Raw genomic sequence first — 24475 nt, forward strand, 5'->3', positions numbered from 1 at the left:
ACTCAAGTTAACTCTTAGGCATATTTTAGAATTCAAATTATATTAAATGATTGCTCAGTTTCTGATCTTTCGATTTGCCATGCCATTGTGCTTCACCAATTAACTTTATCTTCTCTTCAGTAATAATCTTATAGATTCCCTAGAAAATAGATAGCACAGCTTCATTTCAAGGGCTGGAAGAAAATGCTAAGAATACAAAAATGGAGACAGTACGTACATATTTTGGCCTTAACAAGGTTTTATATGTAAGTCAAACTAAGTGTAGAAGAGTAATTTATAGTATTTATGTATGTAAGTGTAAGGTACTTTATCATTTCTTTTTTATGGTTCCAAATCATTAGCAACATAATGTGCTTAGTAATGCATACTCATATGCACATGTACTTGTGTTTATACATACATATTATATACACAAAGAAGCACATCTAGTTCTTTACAACACTACATTTTGGTAGTAAATACTAACATGATAGGAAGACCAAGAAAAAGAAGGAAAGAACTGTTGGACAAGACTGGGATAGAGGGAGTATCAAGAATTGTGTCTGTCTTCACTGAATTTTCCTTAAGTAAAAAAGAAAACCAAAACATAGCAAAGAAGAATGATTAATGAAATGAACAACCTGGAAAACTGTTTTCTCAGGCTACCCTAACATTATTTGAGGTTTAAACAAATTTATACATCAGTGAATACCATAAAAAAAAGTTTTCGCGACGTGAGGGGGATGGGGGGGTGGGGAGGTGGCAGTGGTTCATACCTGAAATCCTAGCTACTCAGGAGGCTGAAATCTGAGGACTGCGGTTCAATACCAGCCTGGGCACAAAAACTTCGTGAGATTTCTCTCCAATTAAACTACTAGAAAACCCGAAGTTGGTGCTGTGTGGCTCAAGTGGTAGAGTGCTATCCTTGAGCTGAAGAGCTCAAGGATGGCTTGGCATTCGATAGTAAATTTATGGCAGATTATTGTGGGGAGGGTTTCTTTTGGGGGAGGAGGAAAGAAAAGATGATTTTTACAAAAGAAACAACCAAGGAAAGCAGAAAATTTATTTACTTCAAATTCAGTGTACTTTTTACATTAACAAACGGTACCATACAAATAACAACTTCCACATTATGAACCTACACAACTTCAAAACACGAAGTGGCTTCAAGTCTGAAATACGTTGGAATAAGAAAAAAAAAAGTGAAGTTTGTGGATATAGAAAGGAACAAGGGGAGATGACTGTATTACAAAAAAAAAAGGGGGGGTGGGAGCAGGGTGAAGTTTAACTTTGACAACTATTCTTTTGGACTGCTGAGACTTCACTCTGAAGTTTTTCGCTCAAGCCATCATCACCATTTCACACAGTCTCGTGAATTGCGAAACCAGCCCGGTCAAAGCTCCCCCAAAGGGATCAGAGGAGTTAAGAGGCTAAGTCTAATTGGGCTAGCGTGGGTTTTATCTGCACAACAGGGCTTCTGGAACCCAGCGCCTATAACTTCCTCTCCCCGTCCCCCCTCCCCCTCAGCTCCCCCCCTCCACACACACACAAACACACACCGGGACATGGACAACAAAAAGGCACAGAGGAGGGGGCGAGCAGACCCCAGGGGTTCGGCCCGAGGGAAACTCACTTCTCCGAAGACGGTGTCGGCTTGCAGCGCCGGGCGCGGGACGTGTTGGCGGGGCCTGAGGGAGGAGAGGGGGACGGCGGTCAGGTGTGTGGCGGGAAGTGGGAGGCAGCCGGGCCCCGGCTCACGCAGGTGCCGGCCACCGACGCAGACACCCACACGGCACACAAACACGCTCCGCTCTTCCCGGTGGGCGGGCCGACGCCATCGCACCATTCCCCGCCCCTAGACCCCCGGGCCCGAGCCACAGCGGCCCCGGAAGACGGCAGCCGCCACTGAGGCCCCGCGGCCTATCCCGGCGGCCGTGGAGCGCCGAGCCTCCCGGCGTCAGGAGGAGCCGCAGAGGAGAGGACGCCGGGGAACGGAAGCGCCTCTTCCAAAACGCTCGCCAGCTCGCAGGAAGCGGTCCACCCGCCTCCCCCCACGCTGCCAAGCCCGTCCTGCCGGCCTTCGCCGCTCCCACCTTCCGCCGCCGCCGCCGCCACCGCCGCCGCCGCCTTCAGGGAAGCCGGAGCGACGGGGGTCACGGCGGGGGTCAGAGGGTAAAGGTCTTGCTCCCAGCAGCCTCCGCGGTGGATACGTCGCCATCTTGGATCCGCGGGACAAGAAAATTCATGCGGTGAGTTTTTGGCCAATTTTCGGAAGTCTGGCAGCGGGGCGCGCGGCGGGGGCCGCGGAATCGGGGCTCCCGCAAGACAGGGGAATGCCTCGGGGCCGGTCCGGTTGTTCCCGGGGTCCGCGGGTAGCTTCCCGGCCCGCCGCTTCCCGTTGCTTTTGTCTGGGCTCCAATCGAGAGAGGGAGAGCGGGGCGGGCGGGGAGGGGGGTGGCGGCGGCGGAGGGAGGGAGGGAGGGCGGGAGGGAGGGGGTGTGTAAGGAGGGGGGGTTGCAGACGGGACGTAGCGCGCCGCCGAGCTCGGGCGGCTCACCGCGGCGGCTCCGGAGCCCAGGCCGGGTCCCGGCGGCGGGCGGGCGGGCGGGCGGCGGGGCTCCCCGGGACTCCGCTCCCCCCCCCCCCGGGCTCCCGCCAGCGCCGGGGAGCAGCCGCCGCCGCCGCCGCGCTGCTTCCTGGGCTAGGAGGGAAAGGCGGCCGCCGCCGCGGCACCCGAGCAGCCCGGACTCCCTTTGCCCTGCCAACCTGCGGGGCAGCAAGCAGCTGGCCGGTCCTCCGGCCCTGCACAGTCTCTCCACACACGCACATCCGCCACTTGTGTGTGTGTGTGTGTGTAAGTGTGTAAGACGTATGGAGAAGAGGAGGGGGAGACAACACTGGACCGGCTAACGGGCCTCAGGAGCCTGCAGGCCCTGGGGTACCGGAGGCCATGCAAGGTGGAGGGAGAAAGGAGAGTGCAACTGTGATGCTCCTTCTGTCACTGTATCCAGAGAGTGAGGGTTTCCTGGCGCGGAGTCTCGACGGTCGGCGGAGAAGCCGAGACGCCCCCTGACTGTGAAGTTGCAACCCTAGGTTTTTTTACTTCCGCCGAGGGCCCCCCCTTCCACCTTTGCCATCTTAGATCTAGTTAAAACTTTTTTTTTTTTCTTTTCTTTTTCATGGGAGACCTGAGCCGGGTTAAGGACAACCTCCCCCAATAGTTCTTAGTTGAGGTACTAATGTTATCTGTGCAGGGGAAAAAAAAGCTGCTCATGGTTACTTTAATTCTTAGCCAAAGTGGGTTGTAGTGTGCTTTTAGTAACAGCATTTCCAAGTTTTTAGAATTTGCATTTATTCTAGGACCTATGAGTACCGTATTATTACCACAAAAGTCGGTACTTATGGGTACCACTGCCTCCGAATGAGCATAAACATCAACTTCCTTCCAATACCCAGAGACAGCTTCATTTTTCAACATCCGGAAGACCGAGTGTAACATTTTGTTTCATTTTCATACAACTCTTGCTCAGAATCCTATTCCTTTCTTACCCATCTGGACAGTTCCTAGTGAAGTATACTGTTCTGAACCCTTGGGTTTTGGGCAAAAACAACAAAGTACTGTCCTGAGTTAACCAAATACGTTCACGAGGGAGGCTGTATTGAGTTTTAATGTTCATAAGTTGAACACATTTCCTGTCAGACTTGATTCTAGGAACTTTTGGAGCTCATGAACTGCTAGTGCTGCTATTGATTTGCCTTTTGAAAAAGTGTAACAGGAGATGATAAAGTATGGAGTTTACTTGCATACCAGGTTTATGTTGAGTTTGAGAATGTTTAGTAGTTTTGCCAAGATTTCTTCCCCAAATGTCAACGAGTATTTTGAGGGAGTTTGGAAGGCATCTTCCTCCCCCCTCATTTAAAGGGTTGATTACCAGTGCCCTGCACATTGCAATGGTTAAGTGTCTACATTCAGATCATGTTTCATTGAAATGTTTCTTTTTTGGATCAAGATTCTTAGTAAGGGAGTATATGTTGCACTTCTTTATAGTTTGCAGTTCTTTTGTAATGGTAAATCTAGCGGAAAAGAAGTGCAAAATACACCCGGGAGGACAAAAATTCCTCTGCTCTGCCCACCTTTCTTGACTTTGTTAGATTTACATTAATCTTAAAATGGTACCTCCTACCTCATTTTCTATGAAGACTTGAGTCATAGTGATTTTTTTGAGAATTTTTTGCATTGTAGACAAGGAAATAAAGTACTTTATCATACTTTTTACAAATTAACGTTTTATTAGTCCAAGCAAGGTAATGTACATTTCATTTGTGGGCATAGTCCTTTTGTTCTAATAATACAGAGTAGAGATACCTGTAACCTAATCTGATTTGAGAGACTAAGAGAATTGTTTACTGGTTTTATGAAGCAATAAATCCAGCCTTAAATTCTTTTCTTCAGTTTTTGTGATACTTTAAAGGAAATTTATATGTGTATGTGTGTGTGGTTTGTAACTCTGTGATCTAAACAGTACCTGACAAAATGAAAATTAAAAAAAAAAAACAACTCAAAATGCTGTACTTCCCTAGAAGTAACTACTGTAACTACTTCCTCTCACCCCTCCCCCACTTTGTAACTTTAGATATTTACATTTTGATTTCATAGAGATGCTTCATGATCTTTTGTTAAGACCTGAACATTTTCTTTGCTCAAAAGTAAATGAGCACTTCTGATTTATAAGTAGATTTTAGTTAAAAGGTTTTGAATCCACATGTTCTAGTTTTCATTTCTTTAGTAGATACCATATTGAAAAATACTTGTATTTTGAAAGACCATTGTGGATTTTTTTGACTTCTTGGGAAGTTAGATTTTTTCTTTATTAGTGACGAATTTGCTTCATAAGATTTTTGTGATAATGTAGAAAGAAAAAATGTGTCCTTCCCATATGTGTATATATATATATATATATATATATATGGTTTTATGAGTATTAATAAGCTAGGAAAAAGTTTATCGTCATTTGTTCTTTAAAAATAATAGTAAAGATAATGGTATTTTTAGCTAATTTTTTTAGGTTCATTCTATTTTCATAGAAGCAAACTTGAACCTTTATGTTTGCTTGAATATTATTTGGGGGAAACTTATGTGAGTGGTGATAGGGTTAGGAAAAGATACTACTAAATATTTATGATTTTGTTACCTGGTCTTTCAGTGGATTTTGTAAACAAGCAGAAGAAACTATGGTACCAGCTTTTGAGGCAAAGGTATTGATCAAGGAATCTAGAGAGTCATTCTGTTTGTTGAAATTAATGATCTTCTGACCAAAGATGATTTCTGCTTGTGATACTTAATGGAATTTAATTCATATTTTGAAAAAAAGATACCAATGTCTTTATAAGTAGAAGGAGGTGGCTTACACCTGTAATCCTAGCTATTCAGGAGGCTGAGATCTGAAGATCTGAGGATCAAGGTACAATGCCAGCCTGGGCACAAAAAGACCTGTGACTCTTTATCTCCAGTTAACCTCTAGAAACCTGGAAGTGGGACTTGGCTAAAGAGTAGGGTGGTAGCCTTGAGCTGAAGAGCTCAGGGACAGCGCCAGGCTGAGTTCAAGCCCCATGACACACATACACACAGTAAGTAGAAGGAAAAGTAGGATTTTAAGTTTATTTTTGCTGTACTGGGTGCTTGCTATGTAGGCACTCTACCACTTGAGCCATACATTTACTCCTTTTTGCTTTTATTTGTTTATCAAGTAGAGAAAAGATCACATTTATTTCCAAGCTGGCCTCCATAGTTATCCTATTTATGTTTGTCACTGAGATGACAGGCACTTGCTACCGTGTTTACCCTCAATTTTTATTGATTGAGTGGGAGGGGCCTCAGGAACTTTTTGTTCCAGCTGGCTTTTAACTATGATCCTTCTTCAAAAACTAGGATTACAGGCATGAGCTCCCACACCATCTTAATTAATTTTATAATTTTTACTTGTTTATTAATTGAGCTTTTTTTAAACTTAAGCAGTGTTCAGTTTTACATTTTTCTCTTTATCATCCTTTGATTTCTGCTTTAAAATTCAGCTCTTCAGATCATGCTGATATGGCATCTTCATTTTATATACTACGAAGGGTGACCTAGAAACAGGATCATTAGTGTTTTCTGACAGCTTATTTTCCTGAATACAGATGCACTTATCTGCAAATCACTTTGTGGTTTAAAATAATAAAATGCCGAAAAATAATAAAATGTTTTACAGTATCTGAGGGAGTACATAAAACATTATGTAAAATGCAAAACAGTGAGTTATTTAGAAAAAGGACGTTTACCTTTTCTGGTCATTATGTAATTTGCATATACATAAAATATTTTGGATATATTTGTCGTTTATCTGGAAGTTTTGCTTTCCGTGTGTGTGTGTGTGAGTGTGAGAGAGAGAGAGAGAGAGAGAGAGAGAGAGAGAGAGAGATGAAGATGTAATCTCATGTATGTGCATACCCTATTTTTCTTTCTGAGAGCTGAAAAAAAATTGATTTTGAGAAGCATCTTGCTTTTTAGGGATAAGAGATAGTGACGCAACTTTGTATCTGTTTTGGAGAGGTGGGAATCCAAATGCAGAAAACTTCCTGCAACTTGATTTAGGAGATTCTAGTGTTTGTTGTTTAATTGCTTTTTACTATTACATTTATCTATACATTTTTCAGGGTTTTTTTTTTGATGACTAAAGAACAAAGAAGGTGCATTTTTTTTTTTAAAGAGAATTTTGATTAGTATTTAGGATGCAAGAAGTTCTTTGCTTTTACACCATGGAAATGTCTTAATGTGAAAGCGGGTCCATACTCAGGAAATTTTTACTATGTTAGGAATGGTAAAATAAGCAAGATGTATCTTAGCAATTTAGTAACAATGGTAGACTTGCTTTATTTTTCAAACATTAATACAACTTTTTTGTGTGTGTGTGGGTCATGGGGCTTGAACTTGGCTTGTGCGCTGTCCCTGTGCTCTTCAGCTCAAGGTTTCTGCCTTACCCTTGAGCCAAGTCCCGCTTCCCATTTTTTTAGGGGATAATTGGAGATGAGAGTCTCAGGTCCTTTTGTGCCCAGGCTGGCTTTGAACCTTGATCCTCAGATCTCAGCTTCCTGAGTGGCTAGGATTACATGTGTGAGCTGCCACACCCAGCTACATCATTCTTTTTCTCTAAATATTCAGATGTAGAAACTCCATTGTGTATCAGCATCTGGACAAAATGTAATGACTATGTAATACAATATGTTTGGGAGAAGCATTTGGTTTTGTATCATATCTGACAGGAATGTGCTTTTGTGTCACTTTTTACATTGCATTGCTTTTTTTTTTTTGCTTATCCTGAATACATATTATTTTTTTAAGAGTATTTCATTAAGTTGAACAGGTCATTCAAAAAACTGATTTCCTTGCTTGATATTTTTATAGCTTGCAAAGCACTTCCATATATGATTTTGTTTCACATCGTTGTTGTTTTGATGTTAACTTACCATTTGAGAATCCCTCTGTTTTGGTCATTGTGAAAATGATGTTGGGAATCATGAGGAGCATTATCATCAAAAGATTGAAGTCAGTCTTCATGCTGGACTTCTGACAGTGTTCAACAGCTGCTTGTTTCTAAAGAAATAATAAATTCTTTGCAATTTAGTAGTAGTAGTAGTAGTAGTAGTAGTAGTTGTTGTTGTTGTTCTTCCTCTCTCTTTTTTTTTTTTGCCAGTCTTGGGACTTGAACTCAGGGCCTGAGCACTGTTCTTGGACTTTCTCAAGGCTAGAGCTCTACCACTTGAGCCACGGTACCACTCCTAGCTTTTTCTATGTATGTGGTACCAAGGAATCAAACTTGGGTCTTCATGCATGCTAGGCAAGCACTCTTTCCACTAGGCCAAATTCCTGACAGGGAATTTAGTTCTTTATAAGAAATATTAAATGCGCAAATGCTAGACGCACAGTGGGGCTTGTCTCAAGGGTAGGTGGTAGCCTTGAGCTGAAGAGCTCAAGGACAATGCTCAGATGTGTAAGAATATTTTATTAAAATAAGAATTATACTCACACCAATAATCCTGGCTACTTAAGAGACCAAGATTTGAGGTTCAAAGCCAGCTGATACAGAAGAGTTTATAAGACTTTGTTTCTAGGGCAAAAATTTACATTTGCGGACTGGCAAGTGTTAGAGCAAAAATGCTGAGCAAAAGAATACAAGAATCTGAGTTCAGGCCCTGGTACCAGTACCTCCCCTTTCCCCCATAAGGTATTAATGACACATTTTAGGAATTTCTTTATTACACTTTTCTCTGAAGAGATCATATGCTGAGGAGATAGGCTTTGAGTTTTGCCTGGTTTTAGAAGTGTGCAAAATAGTGTGTGTGTATGCGTGAATGCACGTACGCGCGCGCGTGCGTTTATGTGTGTGCTCGTCCTGGGCCTTGAATCAGGACTGGTTGCTGTCCCTGAGTTTTTGTGCACAGTGCTAGTACTCTACCACTTTAGCCACAGCTCCAAATCCTGCTTTTTGATGGTTAATTCAAAATAAGAGTCTGATGTACTTATCTGCCAGGACTGGCTTCAAACTGCAATTCCCAGATCTCATCCTCCTGAATAGTTTGGATTACAAGTGAGCCACTAGGTGCTTGCCCATGGTTATAGTGGGTTTTGTTTTGTTTTGTTTGGTTTGGTCTTGTGGCTTGGACTCTGGGCCTGGTCCCTGTCCCTGAGCAGTTCAGCTCAAGGCTAGTGCTCTATCCCAGAGCCTGGACGCTGTCCCTGAGCTCTTCAGCTCAAGGCTACTCCCCTACTCCTAGAGCCACAGCTCCACTTACAGTTTTTTCTAGTGGTTAATTGGAGTCTCATGGTCTTTAGTGCCTGGGTTGGCTTTGAACTGAGATCCTCAGATCTCAGCCTCCTGAGTAGCTAGGATTAACAGGCGTGAGCCACCACACCCAGCTGCAAGTGTAGTTTTTATGGTTATGTGTGAGTGAGCGTGTGTGGTGTGAAATTAGAAAATAGTTAAGAGCTGTAACCTTTCTTTTTTCTTTTGGCCAGTTTTGGAGCTTGAACTCGGGACTGGGCACTGTCTTTGAGCTTTCTCCAGGCTAGTGCTTTACCACTTGAGCTACATACAGCACCACTTCCAGCTTTTTCTATGTATGTGGTACCGATGAATCAAATCCAGGGCTTCGTGCATGCTAGGCAAGCACTCTACCAGTAGGCCATACTCCCAGCGATGAGCTATAACCTTTGCTAATTTTTATTTATATATGAAAAATTTTAAATTATATTCTTAGATTGTTGGATCAAACTTTGGGTCTGTAGGAAAACTAGATAGCCTGGCAGCTGAATCTTCCAGGTGTTTTTTAATTGATACATAGTGGGTTTGTGTGCATGTCTGTGTTTGTGTGTTTGAGACATACCATAAAAATATATGCGTATCTGCACAACAACTGTAATCCAATAATGCACAAATTTGTAAAACACTCAAATGTTTCAAGGTATAGTTTGAAAACTATTGGACTTGATCTCTAAATGTCCGCAAACTCTAAAATTTTATGTTTTGAAAGCATTAAGACTTTTTATATAAAACTAGTTTAGTAGCATTTGGAGTGAGTGTAAATTTTAGGCTCTATGAGTTGGTGTTTTAAGCTAAATAGTAGTTTGAGTTATTTTATTAGATTTTATAGATGTTTTGGATGTACAAGGATGATCTATGTTTTTACCTTCCTGAAGTTAATATTCTGGAGAAGGCAGATAAAAAAAGTAAATAAGCCTAATTTCAGATAGTCATGTAAAAAATGAATGCAAAACATAAAAATAGCATTTAACTAGTGCTGAAGAAGAGGATTATTTCAATAAGATTTTCAAGAGAAGACCTGCGTAGAGATTTTGAGCAGAAACCATAAAATGTAAATGCCTGTTTTTCTAGGAGGAAGGAGTAGAAGTCTGAGGTAGGAGCATGATTTACAGGGTTATAAATGAAAGTAAAAACATTTCACAAACATTTTTAAAGTGTTTTTTTTTTTTTTGCATAAGTGGGCTAAGTCATAAGGGAAGAAGAATAATTAACACATAGTCTTTGTCTCAACTGAAAATACTATGGTAGATTTTATAGTCTTATATAAGTCTTCATAAGCCTTATTGTAAAGAGTAATTTGTGTGTGTGTGCACGTGTACGTACGTACGTACGTGTGTGTACAGTGTACCAGGGCTTGCACTCCAAGGTCTCAGTCAGCTTTCTTGTTCATAGTTGTCACTCTACCAGTTAACCCCAGCCCAGGTTTTTGCTGGTTAATTGAAGATTGGGTCTTGGAAATTTCTTCTAGACTGCCTTTGACTATGATCCTTCAGCTCTCAGCCTTCTGCGTAGCTGGTGCCTAGTGTGAGGAGGTCTTGAAAGAGTTTTACATCTGACAGAATTGGGGGAGCTGTCTTCATGGAAAATTATATAGGAAAACCTGTAAACTTCCACAATTTATGTATCTCCACAGTAGTGAAAATCTCTACAAGTTTTTAGTTTTGGAGTTTTAGATAGTAGACTTTCCTTAGAAATTAGCAATAGTTTTCATGTTCACTTTTCCTTGAACAGTTCAATATTACTATGTGATTTATTCTGTTAAACTTGTACTGAGTGATTCTCAGGTTTTGAGCTTTTGTGCAAACGGTAAAAACATGGTAGAGTAGAAAAATCTTGTTGAAGGTAATGAGTTGGTTTCAGGGAAGTGATGCTTGAGCTAGTATAGAGGATGATTTGGAGTTCATTTTGTGGAAAAGAGATGTATAAGTGGAATTGTTTCTCATGGAGACTGCTAGGTTTGAAAACTAGCAAGGTATATCTGGTGAATATAATTGTAACTTTTCTATTAATTACAATAAAAAAAAAACCTAGCAAGGTAATCCTCCATAGCTCTTAATAATTCTAGGATCACAAAAAGGATAGCTGAAGAAATAAAATCACCATTATGTGATATCTTTTTTTTCCTCCCGCTCTTTTTTTATTATTGTAATTAATACAAGGGTTACATTATATTCGCTAGATAGAAGGTGCATTTCTTCACAAACATTGATACCCTTTCTCATGTTTTTGTCCCCATTTCTTTCCCTCCACCCCCTATGATATCTTTTATATTGGTTCTTTGGCCCCAGGTATCAGTTTTTAGTGGCTTTTTTTTTTGTAACAGTGGAATAATAACATCTATAGTTCAGGGGCACATTTTAGTTGCTGCAGTTTATTTGTAAATTAAAATGACAAGTTTCATGGTATAATATGCTTTTTGTGTTAGGTGAAATTATTTTGGTGTACATATTTGCTGTTTTTTTTTTTAAATTAAGATCTGTGTGATTTTTGAAACCCTGTAGTTGGTATCTTTTTTGAGAAGTTGTTTGTGATACAGATAAACCAGAGCCAGTAGTTCAGTTTTGATAGTAATGGGTCAGATTTGGTATTTAAATTTGGGACATGCAAATTTTAAATGTTATTTGATATAATTTGCAGTAAGATGTAACATTATTAGATTGAATTAAAATAACAAAAATGTAAATTCGTAATAACAGTCACTAATAGGAGTTAATATCTATATTAAATGTGCTTGTTTTACAACTCTGTGATAGATGTATGTGTGTATATATTACTCAAAATACTACAGAAAACTTGGACATTGTTTTAGATTTAGGTGGTCAGAATTGCTAATTCTGACATTCGGAACTCCAAAATAAGTGTTTTTAAGGAAAATAATTGATTTCCTGTGATTTGGGCAAGGAATTATGTTGGTAGTATCTCTTGTATACTTTTTTTTTTTTTGGCCAGTTGTGGAGATTGAACTCAGTGCCTGGGCACTGCCCTTAGACACATTTTGCTTAAGGCTAGTGCTCTGCCACTTGAGCTGCAGCACCACTTCCAGGTTTTTCTATATATGTGGTACCCAGAAATTGAACCCAGGGCTTTGTGCATGCAAGGCGTGCACTCTACCACTAGGGTATGCTCGCAGCCCCTATTATATAGCATTTTATATCAGTGAAAGTATTGTTTGTATTGTGCTGACTTGGAGCTGTTCAAGTTGAAATCTTTGAAACCAAACTAGTCTTCCTGAATATCACCAGTTACTATATTGTTTTTTTTTTTTTTTTTAAATTGTCTCTGTACTGGGAACTTGAACTAAGGGCCTCATGCTCTCAATTGACTTTTTCATCACTGGTCCAGGTTTTTTTGCTGGCTAATTGGTGACTGAATTTTGCATACTTTTTAGTTTGTTTGGACTGGTTGAGAACCATAATCCTTAAATCTTAGCCTCATGAGTAGCCAGGATTACAGACATGAACTAACTACACAGGCACCAGGCTAATTTTACTGATTTTAACTAACTGACTAATCTTTCCTTCAGGTTTCTGAAAAAAACTTCAGGTTTGAAAAATGAGGATGAATAACTGCAGCTGCTCCTAGACATAAGGTTCTTTTAGGCATTTTTTTGTTATTTTTCTTTTTGGAGGAATTTGTTACATTAAAGATAAGCTTTGAGTCAAAAGAAGTAGCAACAGTTTATTTTAGTCTGTCCTTTGTCCTTTTTGTAACACATTTATAAATGTAAACAAGAAGAATACAGTATTGCAGTTTAAGTCTAGACGTGTTTCCTATCAGAAATTTTGACTAGATGACATGAGTAGTGTTTGCAGTACTGTAAGTCATAGCATTGCTGTATCTCCAGCCCTTGGAAATTCAGGGAAAATACTTAATGTAGCACCTATTGTTTATTTTTTGAAAGGGAATCAGATCATATATTTACCTTTAAATATATTCTTATCTTCAATAGACTATTGAATTTGGGAAGGATTCCATATTTAGACTCAGGTGGGTTTTGATCTAGATATTCTAATCTGAGCTCTAATTTATAAGCTGTGCACTAGAACAAATAACTAGTTGTGAAAAGTCTCCAAATAATACATGCAGTGAGTATTGCCACTGACATTTGAGTTAGTAAGAGCAAGAAAATTTAGTTAACTGTAAAGTATATTGAAAGTATTATAACAATTCCTAATTATTAGTTGTAATGAACCAGGTAGTTTTTAAAAGATGTTATTCCAATCACTATTTTTATCTTCTACTGCCACTGTACTGATGTACAATGTTACTATTTATGCATTTTTATTAAACTAAATATCTGGCTTTTTAGACTTGAGATGGGAATTGGGAGATGGTGGAATATCTAAAAATTAGCCCCTGCCAGACCAGTTTATATATTGTAACAGTTTATGTATTGTAACAGTTTATGTTTTGTATCTATATGTAGCAGGAAGTCTGTCTCTTTTGTAAGGGTGTAGATTATTAATATTCCTTTAGTTATTCTCATTTTTATAGCTGTATTATGTTTTATCATTAGCCAACCATGTGTGTGTGTGTGTGTAAATATTGTGCTTGTTTTAAAAAATACACTTGTAATTTATAAGGAGCCTTGAAAATCCTAGTGCAGTAGTTTGGAACTATTGCTTTTTCTTTGTGTCTGTAGTATATGTGAAAATTTTACGCTGTTTCTTTCTTCACTAAATTTGTAAGAACTCTTTTGTGGACTGAGCTTTTTGAAGCACTAAAAGTACTACCATATAAGGAAAGCAGAATAGTACTAACTAGATGAGGTAGCAAAACAAGGAAAATGAATTACAAAGTAATGAATCTGAAAAGTGTTGTGTATGAAAGAAAGAACATTGTATTTAGTTTTGTTCTGGTAAAGTCTAATTATTCCCTTTACATGCTTTTTAGGTTTGCTGATTATTTAATTTTGTGCTAATATAAAAGCTTATTTCAAGTAAACTTCTACGAAACTAGAATTCTGCCATCCAGAGTCTTATTTTTTTAATACTAAGGCAGATAATTTAAAACTAGACAACTATGATAAATGTGGTGGCTCACACAATCCTGGCTCCTTGGAGTAATTTATGGTTTGAGGCTACTCAGGCAGAAAGTTAGTGATAGTCTTATCTCACTTTAAATTCTGTCTAAAATTAAAAAAAAAAAAAAGCTATAGCAAAAAGGGCCAGGGACATGGCTCAAGTGGCAGAGTTCAAACTCTACTTCCACCAAAAAATAAATTGATAACAACTCATCTAAAACAAGTGGCAGAGTTCAAACTCCAGTTCCACCAAGAAAGAAATTGATAACAACTCATCTAAAATTTATTTGTAAAACATATTTAGACAATATCTGGTCAAGGTAAACTCATTTATAATTTTAGTAGTTTTAATGGTAGGCATAGTCATATTCTCAAGCATCATATATTTAATATGTCTATTTTTCTTTTCTTTTTTTGGTCAGTTGTGGGACTTGAACTCTGGGCCTGGGTGCTGTCCCTGAGCTCTTCAAATCAATGCTAGCTCTACCACTTGAGCCACAGTGCTACTTCCGTTGTTTTTTGTAAGCGGTTAATTGGAGATAAGAGTCTCACAGACTTTTGTGCTCTGACTGGCTTTGAACTGTGATTCTCAGATCTCAGCCTACTGAATAGCTAGGATTACAAGGCATGAGCCACCAGCACCTGGCAGTATGTCTGTTTTTCTAAGAAAAATAAAATTAGCACATTACTTAGAAAAGTTTCCAAGACTGTAATTATGGAAATTAAAATTAAAGAATTTATTGTTGATAATAATCTAGATCTCAAGATATAGAATTGGTTAGTTTTAATTTTATCTCTTTTTTTTTTTTGCCGGTCCTGGGCTTGAGCTCAGGGCCTGAGCACTGTCCTTGGACTTTCTCAAGGCTAGAGCTCTACCACTTGAGGCTCGGCACCACTTCCGACTTTTTTTCTATGTATGTGGTACTGAGGAATTGAACCCGGGTCTTCATGCATGCTAGGCAAGCACTTTAACCACTAGGCCAAACCCCCGGCCTAGTTTTAATTTTAGAAGCCAGCTTTGGACAAATAATATTTTTGTTAAAATATCAAGCCAGGATAAAGATGTTTTTTCTTGTCTACTTTTATATTGTTAGTGATAGTGTATACAGTTGTATGAAAATTGCTCAAGACATAAAATGACAGTATTTAAACATTTTATTTTTTAAAATTTTACTGAATAGTTAATCTAAGCAGTTGTAATAAATATTGAAACCATTTTTTCCCCCTAAATTCATTCTTAGTAATATGAAGACTAAAGACAGGGCTGAGGATGTCGCTGGAGTCAGTGCCCCCCCCCCCCCCCAAAAAAAAAGCAAGGCTAAATGTAGGCTAAAAGTAATAATAGGTCTCTGGTCTCTTCCTACATTCTGTGGAGTAGATAAATAATGTTTAAAGTGACACAACATAAGGTGATATTAGTGTACAGAAAGATTACGCCATGATTGATCAAGTACTTTCAACTAGGTAGACTGCTAGCTATTAACATAAAATGTAGTGAAGATATTGAATGCTAAAATTAGGTTTTGTTTTTATTAAACTTAGGCTGTTTAGTGAATTTCAAAATCACTCTAATATTTATGGACATATTTGAAAATGAGTGATTTGTAGGCAAGGCAAGTAGTGACTTTTAGCTTCTTTTAGATACTTTGTTATTGATTTTGTTATTTTAGCAAGTTTTTCATTAGCTTCTATGTTCCAGGTACTGTTCTAAGACAACCTAGCAATGTACAAAATGAAAAACCAAAACAAAACCCATGTATTATGACAGAGAAAAAGGAGTATGGCATATATTTGGGGAACAGATTTAAATGGTCTGATCAGTGAAGTTCTTACCAAGAAAGGAAAGGAGTGAGCCCTGGAAAAGAGCAATTGTGTACATATCCGTGACAAAAGTCCAGGAAGGGATAGAAACAAAGAGTATATACCCCATGAAAAGAGATTTGCTGTCTTTTGATTGAAAATTGCAAAGGAAGTTTGAGTGACTGATGTGCCACAGGAAAGGAAGAGAATGGTAGATGGATACAGAAAAATGAGGCATGACTCTTAAGCCACCATAAGGACTTCGACTTTTACTCTGATTAAAATTACCTTGTATATGTATGCTCTGGGCCTGAACTCTGGGCCTGGGTGCTATCCCGGAGCTCTTCAGATCAGGGCTAGTGCTCTACCACTTGAGCCACAGCGCCACTTCTGATTTTCTAGTGGATCATTGGAGATAAGAGTCTCACAGACTTTAGTGCCAGACCTGGCTTTGAACTGTGATCCTCCAATCTCAGCCTCCTGAGTAGTTAGGATTACAGGTATGAGCCACTGAGCTACCATGCTTGGCTGTCATATATATATTTTATGGTTGTTACAGAAAGTTAATTGAAATCTTTCCATTTTACAGATAGAATTAACTTGTGTTTTTTTTGCCCAGAAGCCAGGTAGATTGTTTTGAATCAGTAAAAGTTTGAAGTATATTGCTATCTTGAGTCTTCAATAAACATGGGATACCATTATATAGCTCCTTAATTTCTTTCCACAATGTTTTGTGTTCCTGAGTATGAATGTTAGGCCTTTGTTAAGCTTACTCTTAACTAGTTAGTCTCTTTGGTAATTTAGAAATGGAATTTACTTCATAAATTTAAACTAGAGGCAGTTTGGCTCTCTAAACTGAATGCTTCTGTTTCATTCTGGGTAATGGTCTTCAGTGCAGTGTGGATGAAGTAGGCAAGAATGGACAGCTTTGTGTTGTTCCTCATCTTTGAAGAAAGTAGCATTTTATTCTTCATTGTGATATGAACTGTTTCGAAGGATGGAGCAGTTCTAGGATTTTGAACTCAGTCTCATGCTTCCTAAGCAGATGCTCTCTCCCTTTGTGCCATGTCTCTGGCCCCTTTTTGTTCCTATTTTTTTTTTGACATTTCAATGTTTAATAACTAGGATTTCAAAAAAGCAAATATTAAATTACGTTGCTTTAGGGAATTCTGAGATTCTTCTCCTTAACACAGTAGAATACTGAGAATACTAACTTACTAAAAGCCAAGTATATATATATATATTTTAATGTTTTTTTAATTACAGAATTTATTAACATTGATTTTCACATCATATTTCAAATGACGTGTTTAACAAACAGGTATTCAAAAAGGGAATCTATATACAATCACAGGCACTTAGATTTTAGAACATAATCAAAATTACGCTGAGGGTTTGTATGTCATAGATACATAATAATCTATGTAATAAAACATTATGTCTATAGAGTCATAAGGTTTTATGACTATGTAGTTGTGTTTATATTTCTAGGTTGTCCATAGCATTGGGTATGCAACTTTTGAGTCCTCCCTCTTGTACTGTTTGGATGTAATAGCCACATATTAAGGATACCACGCGCCTTTTGTTCCTTTGGTCTTGTCTTGTCTCACTCAACATGATTTGCTCTAGATTCATCCACTTCCCTGAAAATGCCATTATTTTATCTTATCTGTTGGCTATGTAGAATTCATATATATATATATATATATATATGCATACATATATACCACATTTTCTGTATCCATTCATCTGCAGTAGGGCATCTGGGTCGTTTCCATCGCCTGGCTATTGTGAATAGTGCAGAGATGAACATAGCTGAACAGGTGTCATTATCATATCTTGGGTTATGATGTTCAGGGTAGGTGCCCAGAAGTGGTATATAGCGGAATCGATTTGAGTTCTTTAAGAAACCTCCACACTGCTTTCCCGAGTGGCTGATTTGTTCCTATTTTTAAAATAGAATATCCCATTCCTGCCCAGATATGTGTCTGGATTGTGAACCACTTAGTTTAAGTCTCCCATTATAGCTGGGATGGCTGATGTGTAGTACCAAATCCAGTTTCTTTTGTTGAGATAGTTTTCATAGAGTTTCATGCCTATGACTGGAACATTCCTCTTGATTTCAGCTTTTGTCAAAGATTGGATGACAGGCACATGCCACTGGCCTACTTGAGACCAAGGATTTCATGGACTTTTCTGCATTAGCTGCCCTTGAACTTCAATCCTTTTAGCCTGCCCAGGTACCTAGGAGTGCAGAAATAAACAGCTGGTGCTTGATTTGAATTCTGATTTTATCATATGTACCTCCTATCAGTTTGAAAAAATTCTCCTCTATTTCTAGTTAAGCTTTTTTTGTTGATTGCTTGCTTACTGTGTTTTACTTACCATACTCCATATTTTAAATTATATTTTTATTACTTTTTAGTACTTGTAAAAATTAGTTTATGAATACAATGCATCTTGATTGATGTCACCTCTCTCATCATGCTCCACCACTCTCTCCCACCCCAACCTTTGCCCTCAATTTCCTTAATATTATAGGACATGCATTGAATATTCTGACTGCATTTCCTATCTTCCATTGACATCTCCTTGACATCTCCCCTTTACATTTCAAGTGCCATTTTTCTGGTACACATTTTACTTTCCATGTTTTGAGAGTACTTGAACTTCCCAACACTGTTCTAAGTAAAGTAATTCCTTTGGAGAGTTTCAGAGCTCTCTACTCTTTAATATTCTTCTGTAATGCAGAGCTGCTGGCTATTACATTGATCTAGGTAGTAGTAGCTCTATGGGTGAGATGATTTGGAGGCAGATGGGACCATAGTATTCTTGACCTTTCATATTTAGAGTTAGAGCCTCTTCCTAATTTGCAAATTGGTGGAGGAAGAGGGGTCAGATATGAGAAGTTGTGTCCAACCCTTCTTGGGGAGTACTGTAGAGGGATGAAGCAAAGTGCTTAGGTTCCTGCTTTATTTTGAGATTATAATCTTAAATATATCTTCTTTTTCTTTACTTCTTTTAAAAAGCCCTGGTGGACTAAGTGGAAATTTTCCTTTTAATTGTTATTGTTTTGTGGTGTAAACTCAGGGTCTCATACTTTGGATTGGCTTTTTTGCTTATAGTTGGTGCTCTTCCATTTGAGCCATGCCTCCAATTCTGACTTTTTGCTAGTTAATTGGAGTCTGATGAATTTGTCTGCTGAAACATGATCCTCAAATCTCAGCCTCCTGAGGTCAACATAAACTGTTGATCTCCAGCTTCAGGAACTGTCGTTGGGCAATTGTTAATACCCACTATTGGCTTTTGCCTGTATTTTTAATTAAGGAAATCCTAAGATTTAGTTAGTTAAATGAAGATGTAACTTCTCCTCTTCTTTCCCCCTTTAATAAGTCAGTAAAAGGTAGTATTACAGTATTGATTCAAAGGGGGGAAATCTTTATTCTGCCAAAGGCCAGTTGGGTATTTTGAATGTCATTCAGTGGCCATAAAAAAAATTAACAATACGGGGGTTGGGGGAGGGAAATGGAGACAAAAACATGAGAAAGGGTATCAATATGTGAGAAGTAATGCATCTACTATCTGGCAAATATATAACTGCAACCCCTCTATACATTACAATTAAAAAAATAACAATACAGACAGGCAGCTGGGGGCAAGCCTATAAGAATCATAGAAGTACATGTCTGTCATGTACTAAATGACTTCATGGGCCTTTCCCATACCTTGGGACCACTCTTGAATCTTGTGAGAAAAAAAAAAAAACCATTTGTGATAGCACGGTAGAATGGTTATTGGAGAGTTAACCAAGAGTGTTTGAGATGCTGCATTATCAGAAAAAAAAAAGCAAATGCAAAAACTCTAAAAAAAAGTTAGTAAAAGTTCAGAAAGATTCTATTAAAGCACTTTTAAGGCTTCCAAATTTTAACAAAATTGAAATTGTTTGCAATTGGAAATTTAGATTATGTGAAAAATATAGTTTAATATTAAACTCAAGGAGTCTCTTCTTTAGGATGAAAGGAAATTCTTTTTTTTTTTTTTTTTTTTTTTGGCCAGTCTTGGGCCTTGAACTCAGGGCCTAGGCACTGTCCTTGAGCTTTTTCAAGGACAATGTTCTACCACTTGAGACACAGCACCATTTCTGGCTTTTTTCTATATGTATATGGTACCAAGGAATCGAACGTGGGTCTTCGTGCATGCTAGGGTAACACTCTACCATTCCCAGCCAGGAAATTCGTATTTTTAGAAAGTTTGTTTTAGGGGCCGGGAGTTTGGCCTAGTGGTAGAGTGCTTGCCTAGCATGCACGAAGACCCGGGTTCGATTCCTTGGTACCACATACATAGAAGCCAGAAGTGGTGCTGAGGCTCAAGTGGTAGAGCTCTAGCCTTGAGAAAGTCCAAGGACAGTGTTCAGGCCCTGAGCTCAAGCCCAGGACTGGCAAAAAAAAAAGTTTATTTTAAATGATTCATAGTAACCAACTTTTAAGATGAAGCTGGTCTTATTAGAGGATGTTTCTTCTGCAGTCCTCTAAAGGAAACTCACACTTTCATAAAATTAAAGTTAGTAAAAGATTTAATCTTTCTTGTGGTGCAGCCAATAAAAATATATCTATTGGGTGTCACTGTTTGTAGTACTTGAAATAACAGTGGTAAGCACTATAGACAAGGTTCCTCTGTTGAAGGGACCTGGATTCTATGAGAATAGAAAATATGAAAATTCATGCAGTGGGAAATTCTGGGAAGTCTTTTTTGGCTATAGACAGCAAAGAATGTTAATGTCAGCAAGACATTTGTCATTGAAAAATTAGGGTAACACCATAACGGAGCAATAAATATGAAGGCACTAAATGGAAAACTATGTTTGAGAAACACTGAGAAAGCTGGTATGGCTGATGCTTACTTAGTACAGGCAAATGGTAAGCAATATCCTTAGTTTTTACCTATCATTATATTCACTACTTTGACTATACCCTTAATCTTCTTGTTTCCCTAATGCTACAGTATATGTTCTAGCTTTGCTTAAGTCCTTCTATGCTAACACTGTTCTTAACATCTCTGCAGCTGTCTGTACTAGGTCCAGAATTATTGGAATATTTGTGAGAATTAATACATACATGTTAGAAGCAGTGTATTAGGCTTCTGGTCATGATGAGGCATATCTGTAATCCCACCTTCTCCAAAGGTAGAGATTGGGAGGATGATGGTTCTAAGTTCTCTGAAACCACGCAAAAAGTTATTCACATCTCCATCTCAGCAAACTAGTGAGTATGATGGTCAGGCCTATATAATCTCAACTATACAGGAGGTGTAGGTAGGGGCTTATGGTCTGAAGCTAGCTAAGGGGGGAGCGGGGAGTGAACCCTATTTGAAAAAAGCAAATAAAAAGGATTGCAGGTGTGACTCAAGGGAAAGCTACCACTATAGAAAATAGAAGATATACAAAAATTATAGCATATTGAATTATGATTTCAAGGGAATATTTCTGCATGTTAATTATAGAACGATAAGGCTTACATTATTAAGATACTAAGAAAAAATATTTTTAGTTAGTATAGCGCTTTTCTTAGACGAATATGAAAAGGAAATTTTGAGTTTTCTTTTATCTGCTAGTTTCTCATATGTTCCATAGTCATCAGCTCATGATTTTGAAAACATTTATTCTTGCAGCCAAATTAAAAATTAGTTTATAGGGGCCGGGAGTTTGGCCTAGTGGTAGAGTGCTTGCCTAGCATGCACAAAGACCTGGGTTCAATTCCTTGGTACCACATGCATAGAAAAAAGCTGGAAGTGGTGCTGAGGCTCAAGTGGTAGAGGTCTAGCCTTGAGAAAGTCCAAGGACAGTGCTCAGGCCCTGAGCTCAAGCCCAGGACTGGCAAAAAAAAAAAAAAAAAAAAATTAGTTTATAGCAACAAGGAAGTATTTTGTGATTGCATTTTTGCTGGGTCTATTAACAAGAAAAGTTTGATTAACATAGTTGTATCTAAAAATACTAAGGTTTAATGGTAATGGCTCACAGGAGCTTTTATTAAGCTTAATGAAATTAGTCACATCTTGTTTTAATTAATAGCCAACCTTAAATATATCCTTTGTATTAAGTAAAACCTGTCCAGCAGGTACAATGATCTTAAGCTAAATAAATTTACATTTTAACTTAAAGACTTACAATGACTACTAAATTTTAGGTATTTTAGATACTGCTTTCAGCCTACAAAATACTTGGATATTATTTTGAATGGTGTTGAGCAGTTAAGTGGAGAAAAATGAAAGCATGGTAATTGTCCACTTTTCCGAGTTAATTAGTTTATATGGAATATTTTTTTAAAATTTGAGGTATTAATATTTCAAAATTTCATATAGCCAAAAACATTGTTTTACAGTATTTTAATCCTTATAGTTCTGCCTTCCCTAGAATATTATGTGAATGAGTTAATTAAGGATTTTTTTGATCTGAATACTTTTACATGGCAAAATTTCATGTTACTTGCATCAGTTTGATCTTTTTGGAGCTTGGTTTTGTTAAGCTTGTAGGGCTTATCCGTGGCATCTGTAAAACTCATTTGATTGTTTAAACACTCATTACCTTCTGAACCCGTACCCTGTGTTAAGAGGTCTTTCTCTTTTGGTTGATGTGAACATGAACTTGCAGAATTGTTTTGAATATTTCTCTTGAAAGGCATTTTCTCCAGACTATGAATGCCTTCAGAGAATTTCTTTTTCCAGGGTCTCTAAGAGTTCTTTAATTCGGCAGTTTCTATTTATTCTACAAATGCTAGTGCCTCACTGTCTCCCCTAACGTGGACCTTATTTAGATGATTGATTTAACACAATGAGAATATTAGGCACTTGTTTAGAGTCCATATACCTCTTCTATCAGCTTTAAAACTACATGTAATGACCCAGGAGCTCTAGTTTGCTATTTAAGATGGATAAAAGTAACCTCTTCTAGCCAGGCCCCAATAGCTCACTTCTGTAATCTTAGCTACTTAAGAGGCTGAGATCTAAGGATCTTGATTCAAAGTCACTCTGGGCAGGAAAGTTGGAGAGATTCTTTATCTGTAATTAACCAACAAGAAAACAGAAGTGGCGCTGTGGCTAATTGATGGTCCTGAGCAAAAAAAAACCTCAGGGACACTACCCAGGCTTTCTGTTTCAAGCCCTAGAACCAGAGCACACACAAAAGTTCTCTTTCCTATCATAGACGACACCCTTGTCTTAAAGGAAGTTTCATTATACTTTGCAAATATGTACTTGTCTTTTCTGACTCTTGAACATTTATGGGGTTCTTTGAAAAATGTATATAAACTTAGTAGGGTTCATATTCTCTTACTTGCTTGTTTCTTTGTACATACATCCTCTTTTATATCCGGTATGAAGATTATCAACATAATGGATTAATAGAACATTTTTATTACATTATAGTGAAGACAGTGGTGATATTTTTTTCATGTTCTCTCAGAAGAAAATAAAGTGCCTCCAATTCATTTCCCTACTGTTTTCTAGAAAGATCACTTCCAGTATTGGTTAGAATCAGTGTTGATTATGGATTGAAACCTAGATCATAGGATATTTAAGATTATTTATAGAGGGGGGAACAAAAATAAATTTTTCCATTATATTAAAATCTGTAGTTCTCCAGAATGAAGATTACTTTTGTTGATTAAATAATTTGATTATTCTCATATTTAGCATATAAAATTTCATTCTTAGTATAATTAGATTGTATAATGACTACATTTTTGTATTGAAAATTGCTTTGCTTGGTTTTAGATTTAAATCAGTCGATTTTTCCATCCTGTCCTGTCCTCTCCTCTCTTTTCTTCCCTCCCTCCCTCCTTCCCTCCCTCCCTCCCTCCTTCCCTCCCTCCCTCCCTTCCTCCCTTCCTTCCTTCCATTTTTTTTTTTGTGCTTGAGTTCAGGGGCCGTACAACAGAGCCAGAGCTCCACTTGTAGCATTTTGATAATTAGTTAAATGTTCCTTACCTAGGTTATTTTGAACTGTAATCCTCAGATCTTAGCCTCTTGAGTAGCTAGGATTATAGGCATGAGTCACTGGCACCCAAAAAATACCTTTGGTGAAAGGGTACACTATATTGGACTTTAAACAAAATATATTTATAAGGAAAATAAAATAATTGCTGAAATTTTATACTGTTCTCTATTGAGTTTAGTCAGCATGATGTATTAATGGTAAAACATACTGTTTCAAAGCTTAAGTTACATGGCTTCAATATCAAAACAAGGTTAATGTTTAGGAGATGCAATAATAACAATTTTGTTCTCTTTTTTGGTGTGACAGTCATTAAAATTAAATCAAATATGTTACTTGACTTTGGACATCCACTTCACTTTGTAATGCTTCCTTCTGAGTAACCTAATTCCAAGCTAGGGATATGTGCTTGCCTATCATGTGCAAAACCTTTCTAGGTTCAGTATTATAAATGAATGAGTGATCAAGTAAATGACAGATTTTCTAATTGCTTGCCTAATGATAAATGATATGTGGTAGTAATACAAATGGCTAAAACCATTTTATCATTTTTAGATATATTTAATTTAAAATGTACATGCAAAAATTGTACGTATAAATTGATAATGAGCAATTGCAGGTTTGCTGTAGAGTCAGACATCTTAAAGTACTTAATTTAAATATATACAATGTAAGATGGTAACTGAGTAAAAAAACTTAGTGCCAAGTAACTTTGTGCTAGTACGTGTAAAATAGGAGCTAGAAGATAGGATTTTATCACATGAATTCTTTAAAAAATAGTATTAATTTCCCCTGGCTTTTTTTTCTTTTTTTGCCAGTTCTGGGGCT

At 37.9% G+C, this 24475-nt stretch overlaps 2 protein-coding genes across 8 annotated transcripts in view; one reads left to right on the forward strand and one right to left on the reverse strand.

Moving 5' to 3' along the window:
• Positions 1-821: 821 nt before the first annotated feature.
• Positions 822-2197, reverse strand: LOC150067211 (uncharacterized). The gene is made up of 2 exons (XM_090328247.1): positions 2073-2197; positions 822-1667 (listed from the first exon to the last, which is right to left on the reverse strand). The coding sequence occupies exons 1-2, from the start codon at positions 2195-2197 to the stop codon at positions 1373-1375; spliced, it is 420 nt and encodes a 139-aa protein (XP_090184373.1). The 3' UTR covers positions 822-1372.
• The window catches only part of Cnot2 (CCR4-NOT transcription complex subunit 2), a 91532-nt gene continuing 69203 nt past the window's right edge, over positions 2147-24475 (forward strand). For 3 of the 7 annotated variants that reach the window (XM_090328242.1, XM_090328239.1, XM_090328244.1), the window contains exon 1: positions 2147-2228. Coding sequence is in view for 2 of the 7 variants with exons in the window: in XM_090328238.1 (XP_090184364.1) it covers positions 2224-2228 (5 nt within the window). In the remaining 5 variants the exon portion in view is untranslated. Of the gene's footprint in view, positions 2229-17786; positions 17901-24475 lie in introns of all 7 variants that reach the window. The other 4 variants (XM_090328240.1, XM_090328241.1, XM_090328238.1 and 1 more) reach the window with 2 other exon arrangements.

The sequence above is a fragment of the Megascapheus bottae genome, chromosome 2 (genome assembly GCF_031878675.1).
Source record: "Megascapheus bottae isolate mThoBot1 chromosome 2, mThoBot2.hap1, whole genome shotgun sequence".
Classification (NCBI taxonomy): Eukaryota; Metazoa; Chordata; class Mammalia; order Rodentia; family Geomyidae; genus Megascapheus; species Megascapheus bottae.

Bases quoted from the DNA above. Each gene is read 5' to 3' on its own strand.
- LOC150067211 (XM_090328247.1), bottom strand. From the start codon at position 2,197: ATGGCGACGTATCCACCGCGGAGGCTGCTGGGAGCAAGACCTTTACCC. The intron at 1,668-2,072 runs GTGGGAGCGGCG...CTCCTCCCTCAG, and splicing joins GGCGGCGGCGGCGGCGGAAG to GCCCCGCCAACACGTCCCGC.